Source organism: Coenobita brevimanus, chromosome 114 (assembly GCF_032717465.1).
Source record: "Coenobita brevimanus isolate Jiangsu-jjx chromosome 114, ASM3271746v2, whole genome shotgun sequence".
NCBI lineage: Eukaryota > Metazoa > Arthropoda > Malacostraca > Decapoda > Coenobitidae > Coenobita > Coenobita brevimanus.
In genome coordinates this window covers 2,867,658-2,877,539 of record NC_137067.1, presented here as the reverse complement: position 1 = coordinate 2,877,539, position 9,882 = coordinate 2,867,658, and the positions used below count along the sequence as shown (strand labels likewise).

The window sequence follows — 9,882 nt, the reverse complement described above, 5'->3', positions numbered from 1 at the left end:
ACAACCATCATCATCACCACCACCAGCTTTACCATCATCACCATATCACCATCATCATCACCACAACTTTCCCACGTAAGGACAAGATAGAGTAGGATCCGGAAAACAAAGAAGGAGAAAGTATATATGTATTATCCATTAAAAAAGAAGTCTTACATAACCGTTATATATTTTTTAAAACCTACATAACCGTTATATACTTTTAAAAACCTACTTCACTCCAAGAAATTAATATTAAAAATGGTTTTAATATTATTCTGAATATTATCCTCACTATACTGTATCTATTTCCTCTATATACAGATAGATTCATTTTCTAGGTGACAAAAGGCTTCCTAGCACCTTTTCCCAAGCAATTTATTTTGGTTATTACATTTTGATATTTTCCTTATGCTATTTCATTTTAATATTGAGTGGAGGATGAGACTAACTAGGAGAGGGAGGTGCAGGGGAAAGGCGAAGTGGATAACAGGATTACAGAGAGATGGAGACACAGACAGCCAGACAGTTAAGACTAAGTTTGAATCAGTGACACAAGGCTACTGAAGTGCATTATGCAAAATAAATCGCTAAGGAATCGGTGTTAAGAAATCTTGGAAGCCACAAAGAATACAACTCATAATATAAACCATTAATCTAAGCTCAGGTAATAATAAAATAAAAATAAAAAGCTGCTGGTTGAGATCACTGATATGAGCTACGTATGGGATCTCGCTTATAACAAGTAAAATAATAATGTGTTAATACTGTTTACATAATTCAAAATGAAGCAGTTCATATACCTAAATTTTCACCGATCATTCACACCTCCTCAGTTTATATTTTACTTAATTTCTTGGATCAGCTTTCTGAAGGATCACTATTTTTTTTTTTTCCCTGTTATTTTGTTTTTGTGCCTCTATGTTATCTTATTTAGAACCTAATGACTGCTGGCTCAAGTTGCCCTATTGCAGTCTTCCATCTTCCTTTCTGGGGATAGGAAGAAACTGAGGGACATTTGTATAACCATGGATAGATCTTAGTTATATCATTGCCACCACATGCAAGCATCCTACTCCAGTCCCTCACCTAAAAATTGTATTGAGTTTTAATCCAAATAAACATCTAAACATCTCAATAAACAAACACAGTATAGCACCTATGTTTATGTCCCTCACCTAATCTAAATAAACAATTATAAACCAATACGGTACAGCATCTATGTTTACTGAATACGTCCCCCATCTAAAATTGAATTCAGGTTTAATTCAAATACCGGTAAACATCTTAATAAACAAATACGGTATAGCATCAATGTTAACTAAATATGCGACGATACAGCTTCCATGTTTACTTACTGCATATGTTTGAAGTGATTTATCACTATTGGAGAAAAGGAAAAACATGGGTATATAAAAATGATAAAATTAGCTGTAAACATCTTAATAAACAAATACTGTACAGCATCTATGTTTACTATATATGTTTCTAGCTAATTTATAAGTATGGGAGAAACAAAAAAAGCACATGAATATAAAAATGATAAAAATAGTTGTAAAAGTGACCTGTTTTTGAGCACTGTTAGTATAAAAATTGTCTTTCTGAATACTGTATATATATGTGAATATATTTAAAAGCCTTCTAACACTACTTATTTCTATCAATCACCCCCTCCAGTCTACCTACAAGCAAATCCTATCTATCTATCTATCTATCTTTTCTATCAACCACTCCTGTTTTTTTACTGGCATCTTCTGGCATTTTTTTTTTTTTTTATCACCCTCTCCATTCTATCTACCAGCCAATCCATTCTATCAACTCTGGAACTGTCTCCCTCTGTCTGTATTTCCTGCTGCCTATGATCTCCAGTCTTTCAAATGCAGTGTGTCCAGGCATCTCGAAATGATCGGATCTTGAATTTGGCTCTCTATTGTATTTTGTTTTTCTCTTGGAGGGAACTGTTATTGCGGGCCCATGGCCTTTGGTTCCTTCTTCCTAGCATAAAAAAAAAATCTATCTACAGTATCTATCTATCTTTTCAATCGCCCACTCCTCTCTTATCTCCTCGCACCTTCTGGCAACTTTTTTTTTCACCTTTAGGCAAAGACTTTCCCTACAAAGAAGAACAGTAAGAACTTAGTGCCAAAATCCAGCACAGTTTTTTTTCCTCCTTACAAAATGTCTCTCTTAAGTTGAACAGAAGCACCAGATGACAGGAGGCATAGACAAGTGGAGAGGATGAAGAGACTAACTAGAAGAGTGTATGCGAGTGAGATGGAGAGGGAGGCTGAGGATGAGATGGAGGGATGGAGTAGAGTGGTATATGAGAGGGGGGGTGTAAATTGGGGGTATGGAGAGAGACTAACTAGGAGTGTATGTGAGTGAGATGGAGGGGGAGGCCGAGGATGAGATGGAGGGATGGAGTAGAGTGGTATATGAGAGAGGAGGGTGTAAGTTGGGGGTATGGAGAGTGAGAGACTAACTAGGAGTGTATGTGAGTGAGGCAGAGGGGGAGACTGAGGATGAGATGGAGAAGAGACGTATATGAGAGAGAGGAGTGTAAGCTGGGAGGATGGAGAGTGACAGACTAACCAGTGTGTGGTGGATGGGGGAGACCAAGGATGAGATGGAGGGATGGAGTAGAGAGGTATATGAGAGAAGGGGCAGTGAGGTGGGGGAAGGCAGGGAAATGGCAGAGGACAGGGTGACATGGAGGCAATCTGTTTGTGACCACCTTTTATGGGATTAAGGTGTCTGGCTATAGACAGACACACAGAACCTTATCTAGTTTTTTGCACCTCACCTCTTCCCTACAAAACTCTTCCCAACTTGACCTATGCCATCTTGGGGAGGTTCAATCTATCTATCTATCAATCTATCTACCTATCTATCTATTTATCTATCTGTCCAAATTTGTCATAAAACTCAAGAAAATGAGGAAAAACTTTGGCCAAACAATGAAGAAAGGAGGAGCTTGGTTTACTAATATTTTGCTTTACTACAGGAATATTTTCATCATAAAACTCAGGGAAATAAAGGGAAGAAATCATAAAAAATAATAATAATAATAAAACTGAAGATGGCCCCAGGGTTCATCCCAGATCAGCCCGTGCATGCTGCCGAGAAACAGGGATTTTGGTCACGGATGAGGCTGTAGCATATGAGGACTCTGTGGAGCTCGGATCTGTATAACTGGGGGTAGCGCTGGAAATGAGGAGTTGAACGATCATTAACAACGGCTATTAGACTCCATATACCATCTATCTACTGCCAGACGCCTTAATCCCGTAAAGGGTGGCCACAAACAAATTGCCTCCATGTCGCCCTGTCTCCTGTCACATCAATCTCCTCCCCTCAACTTAGACCCCTCTCTCTCATATACCTCTCTACTCCAACCCTCCATCTAATCCTTGGCCTCCCCCTCCCCCTTCCACCTCACTCACATACACTCTCCTAGTTAGTCTCACTCTCCATCCCCCAACTTACACCCCTCTCTCATATACATCTCCACTAACAAGGGGAGTGTATCTGAGTGATGTGGAGAGGGGGAGAGGAAGGGGGAGACTGAGGACTCCATAAACAAAACAACAAAATTACATGTTAGATTTTAGCACCAGAAACTTAATATAAGATCATGCTTCAAAAATACAGCACAGTATATATTAGAAAATCAGACTTTTCCAATTCCTAGTCGCCACTCTTACCCCCTCTCCTATCTATCAATCCATCTACCTATAGCCAAGCACCGTAATCCCGTAGGAGGAGGCCACAAACAAATCGCCTCCATACTGCTCTGTCTCCTGCCATTACACTGTCCTTTCCTCAGTTTCCTAAATCAGCAACAATCTCTTAAATAATGACAGTGTTAATTGAGCGTCACATCATTATATAAAACAATAAGAACTCAAAACTGAAAGTAATACACTAATATCATAGATCCTGGTTTGTAAAAAACTGACATGGGTAAGCTGATATATGGAAGGTAAATTGAGTGATAGCAGTGGAAATGAGTTACTTGAGAGGAGTATGTGGAGTGACGTGGAGGGACAGGTTGACGAATGAAGAAGTGAAGGAACGTTGTGGGATGGATGTGGATGTGGTTGAGAAGATTAGGAGAAACACATTGAGGTGGTTTGGACATGTGGAGAGAATGGAGAATGAAAGACTGACTAAGAGGGTGTATGTAGGTGAGGTGGAGGGAGGGAGAGGAGGTGAAGACCGAGGGTGAGGTGGAGGGATGGAGTTGAGAGGTATATGAGGGAGGCGGGAGTGAGTTGGGGGGGAGGGTAGTCAAATGGTGGATGACAGTGCGAACTGGAGGCGTTTTGTCTGCGGCCACCCTTTGCGGGATTAGGGCGTCGGGCTATAGATAGATAGATAGAAATTGATAAGAAAATTCTATTACCCTATGTACCGCAGCTATAATCTGGAAATCTCTATATATTGTAGTTATAATCTGGAAATTTATCACACTCCAGGTATATATCTCTGGTTTATATAACTTGATAATTTATAAAACTTCACTTCTAGTACATATATAAGGCACAAAAAAAATAAAATTGTTTCTGGTTCTCCACTTCAGCCAAAGACATTGCAGTTGTCAGCTAAAAATACCAGGAGTCAATTTTAATACCACACCACTGCAGGGATAAATCAATGGTATTTTCTGTATTAATTTAGCAGGCCATTGGAGGCTCTGAGAATGACTAAAGTGACCTACATGTGATAATTTTACATGAAGAATTACTTTGCCTATTCACTGCCTTCCAATGTGAAATTCTATACCAAGTTCCATTCTGAATAAATGTAAAATGCTTAAATTCTGAAAACCATTACATTCCTAAATAAAGAACATACATGTCTTGCTGTGAAAGTGTCATATATATTTAAACATTTATGCAAAGGAGTTGGGGACACGGTGTTGCGGATATGGTGTGGAAGTGACATGGCCAAGGACAGTGTGGTATGGTACTGTACACCTCTCTGTAATATGGTATCGGTTTTTTATATAGTGAAGATAGTGTAGATTTATGTTAACTGGTACAAAGAATAGTACTGTACAGCTTTTGTGATATGATACTGTACTTTGATAGGGAAATAATGTGTAGCAATATGTTAACTGGTACAAAGAATAGTACTGTACAGCTTTTGTGATATGGTACTGTGATATGGAGAAAAAAGTGTACCAATATGTTAAGTGGTACAGTACAAAGAATGGTACTGTACATCTTTTGTGATACGGTACGGTATTTTGATGTAGTGAAAAAAGTGTACAAATATGTCAAATAGTACACAGGTCAAAGAAATAATCTGTATCTTCCCCCAGCTTTAAAAAAAAAAAAAAAAAAAAAAAAAAAAAAAAAGGGGGGGGGGCTACCTCCTCTCACTGACCTCCCCATCATGTCCTCAACTCACTCTCACTCTAGCTCTCATTATTTTCTAGTCTGACCATGATTTAGTCTCCTGGGGGGGTACAAATGATTGGTTTTGAGTGTATGATGATTCTGTTTAGTTGTGACCATCAGCTTTGTTCATGTACACATCTGGTAGAGCCAATATCAGTACTAAAAGGTGTATAAGGTGTTGATGCCACTGTTGTTATAATTCTGAAGCATTTACTGTTGCTGTTTCTCCTGTTATTGCTTCTGTTAGTTGCTTAAAGATATTCAACAAGTAACTCGCTTTACATCTTTCTGAGGGGATGAAGGGCTGATGGGTTGATATAGAGAGTTCCCAATGCCAACACAACTGCTGCCTTAGTATGAATATATGGTTTTGGCGCTGTGGTGGGTGTTTGTGCTGATGGTGATACTGCTGCTACTGTTTTTGCCGCTGGGGGTGTTTACTGTTGCCGCTGTTGTTGTTGTGGTGGTGTTGACGATGTTGTTGACACGGCTACTTTTGGGGTGTGTCCTGTTGCTGCTGCTGTTACAGATGTTTTCTGTTCCCACTGGTACTGTTGATGTGTGTTTAGGCTGTTGTTGCCACGGCTAATGCTGGGGTGTTTACTGTTGCTGCTGCTGATGTAGATGTCTTCTGTTGCCACTGGTAATGTTGTTGGTGGTGTTTACTGTTTACAGGTGTTCAGTAAGTCGTTCACTCCACCTCCTCCTGAAGGGACGCACAGCCACCATGACGGGTAGCAGGATGCCGAGTGCTGCCAACGCTGCCGCCTGGGTGTTGATCACTATGGCCTCGTTGCCCAGCTCAGAATAAGTGCTTTTCTGGGTCTCAGGGTCCCTGTCAGGCCAGGCAAGGGATGAGGGTGTTAGTGGTGAGATTAGGACAGGCAGGATAGGCGCGGCTCCCTCCCCCCGGCATGCTTGCTAATCCCGTGACCTTAACTACTGGCTGTTAACCTCTGGGATAATAATCACCTAATTTGCATTTTATTTTGGCTAGCATTAGATCGTTTTACTGTGCTCAAGAAACATAGAGTACCAGAAATTTTAAAAACCATCTCAATTAACATTTAAAAGCACTAAAAATGTTGAGCACTATTTTTAATAATTTCACTTTATGAAGGATGATCTTATTCATCTTAAACGATGTGGATATGTAGCTACAATCGATCCAGGGAGGTACCACCGTGGGAGTGAGATCTGACAACAAGCTTGGAGAGTTGCCACAAAATCATCTCTCCCTGGCAGGAAACATTCAGTCACAAGTAAACAGATTCAAAGACCAAGCCAAGACTCTCCGACTGTTAAAAACCTTATCATCCCTTTGATGTCTTTTTTTTCCTAAGTTTCCAGCAACCACTGGGAATTAATCAGCTAGTTCTGGCACTTGGTTTGGCTTATAGTCCACAAAAAACATTAGTTGTACCACAGCCAACCTCAATGTGGGGCGTCCTTAAGGTGAAACATGGAATCATTTGACTGACTGATTAACAATTGGAGGGAAAGCTTGATCTGATAAAGCCGAAAATCTGTTATGTCTAATATCGCCCGTGAAGGTGGGAGTTCAAGCACATGTTTGAAAATAAATGAGTAGAACAGCAAATTCTAGTAGTAAAAATGAATACTATACCCTTTTTACACGAACATGACCTATCATTTCACCCTGTTGCAGTTTATTTCACATCCCTGTCACTGCACTTCTCCATGAAACACATGTACAGTACTGCAAATCACTGTACCCCACTTAAAAGATATTGTTCATTATAGCCGATGCAAGTCTGGTGAAATTCTACTATCTGTTAAATCTGATATCTGGTCTATCGAGGTACGTTAAATCGAGATTGAAATTGGGTTCAAAGGCTTAACACACCAGAGGTCACGGAATCAACAGCCAACACACCATCCTGCGCCACCCATGCACCCAAAAAACCCACAGAATTGAGAAGAAGAGGAGGCATTCCCAGCAACGTCCACCAGAAGCTGACTGAGAGAGTAAACGAGAGAAGTCATTAGTGGTTGTAACTTATGGTTGTAACTTGCATGGTTGTGACTCAAGGCTTTACCATACGTCCAAAGGCAGTGGTTGACTTAATAATTCCACGTTTAATAATAAACAAGAGAAGTTATTAGTAGCTGTAATTTGAATCTTACCTCCAGATTCTACATGGCCATAACGTCTACCTGACTCATGGTTGTAAATAAAGTGGTTTCTTTATTAGTGGCTGTAACTTGGCTTTACCAAATGTCCAGAGGCAGTGGTTGGCTTTATTTTCCTTATACTGTGCTTTACTACCCGATTCATGGTTTACAAGTGAGAGCGGTTCCTTTCATTTACCTACCATGCATCCATTTTGGTGTTAATCATAGAAAGAGTACAGTACAGCAGTAATATTTGAAGCACACACTGTACTACTATTCTTGTGTCTACCAGTTTCTAATCCTGACTACAGAACACCTAACAACTAAGTATAACAGAAATTGGTGATGGGGGGATATATTTATGCAGTGGTATCAATATGACTGGACATCTCCCTCCCTATGCCCTGAAATGATGGTGGACTGCAGGAAAAAGGTTGTCCACTTTAAGATGAGTCTGGGGTTGCAACTACTACTACTACTACAACTATTACTACCACTATTACTAGTACTACTACAACTATTACTACTACTACTTAAGGAACCATGAAAGCAGCATCAATAGAAATTCATACAGCCTCTTTTGAATCAGTTATGCCAATCCATTTCATGAAAATGGAAAAGTGAAAAATATGGATGCACTTTCCTTCACTACACTCAATAACTTCCATTCCTTGCCATAGAGTTGCCTGCCACTGACTTTGGAGGCAGGCAAGAGGGAGGGAAATACAGACATGTTAAAATTCAAGACGTGGTTAACATCAGCAGAGGAAAGAGACGAGGAAACTCCCTGAAAACAATGAAGCAAATTTATGAGACATTCCTGATGCACCGCTAGGAATCAATGCTAAGGGAGAAAGTGAGTTAATAAGCATGCAAGCCATCATCAATAAAGTCAATAAAAGCATCATCAATAGGGAGTCAGGGGAAGCATTTACTCACATATGTACAGCTTGGTTTAGTAATGTTTCTATACACAAGGCAGTCTTACAAAATACATCTTATACTTTCCTCTCCTCATTCACGCCTCAGCATTCATGGTGGTAAATTCTGCATCATTATATTCTCCTTTCATGACTCCTATATCTGGATCAGCGATGTAACCAAAGGGGTGGCTCAGTATTAAGGAATCTGCCTAACACATTTTCCTAAGTGATTTAATACACCTCACTGACCTCCTCTGTTACGTTAATTATTTCAGTATCACCAAACTCTGCATAAATAACATACAAAAGGACACTAACCATGCAAATCCAAAAATAAATCACTGAGGAAGAGGTGCTAGGGAGCTTCCGTAACTGACAAGAATCACCAAACTCTGCATAAATAACATACATAAGAATACTAACCACACATATCCAAAAATAAATCACCAAGGAAGAGGCGTTAGGGAGGTTCCGTAACTAACGAGAATTGAGTGTGTGTGGCATCCCTGAAGCACACCAAGCTACCCAAATGGTCATCCCAAATTTTCAGAGGAACACTTCCAGACTTCAAAAGAGTTCTCCTTGGCACATCCACTCGTCACTGTGTTTTAAATATCGTAGCGACATTCCTGATCGGGGCTTCCATTCTTGTCTTTTCATGAAGCTCCCTAACACCCCTTCCTTAGTGATTTACTTTGGGATATGGCTGGTGAATATCCAATTATATGTTGCTTATGCTGAGTATGGCAATATTGAGAGGATTTATGTAACACAAGTTAGGACAGTAAGTGTAAGAAACAAAATAAATTGCTTACATAAAGGTGTTAAGGTGCACACCATCTATCACACATATCTGCACACCTTACATGCACAATCTCAACAAATAAAGTTAGATCTTGCTTAATTAGGGAGGAAATATTAAGTGATTTAGAATTTTTGACTATGCTATTTCAAACCACTAAGTGTGATGGATTTATAACTATGACATTCTGTACATGCAAGCCTATGCAATCACAACAATGCACATGCACACACTCCTTTACATATACCAATAATGATTTTAAATGATAGTGATGTGATACAAGTAATGGCTAATAATTACTCTCTTCAGCCCATGGATATAATTTCTGTTTCATCCTTTCTAACTATAGGTGTTTTTATTCAGCCAGGAAAAGCTCGACAATACATTCGTTTCATTCCGTTCATTCATTTATAAAGACTCCAACAGGCTTGCACTAGCCTTGGTCACTTAATGGCGGCTCTCCACACTGCTCAATCTCTGGCAGCCTTCCTATTCAGTCCCTTATCCCTGAAGTCATATTCTATGACCTCGTCCCAGGTCTTTTTCAGTCTGCCTCTCACAACCCTACCACCGACGTGCACACTTACTTTCCACACCAAACTGTCATCCTCCATCCTCTCCATATGCCCAAACCATC

At 39.8% G+C, this 9,882-nt stretch overlaps 1 protein-coding gene across 1 annotated transcript in view; it reads right to left on the bottom strand.

The window, feature by feature from the left end:
* Positions 1-5,986: 5,986 nt before the first annotated feature.
* Positions 5,987-9,882, bottom strand: part of nemy (cytochrome b561 family member no extended memory) — a 57,338-nt gene continuing 53,442 nt past the window's right edge. The window contains exon 5 of the mRNA XM_080286838.1: positions 5,987-6,219. Coding sequence (XP_080142964.1) covers positions 6,054-6,219 — 166 coding nt within the window. The 3' untranslated portion in view covers positions 5,987-6,053. The remainder of the gene's footprint in view (positions 6,220-9,882) is intronic.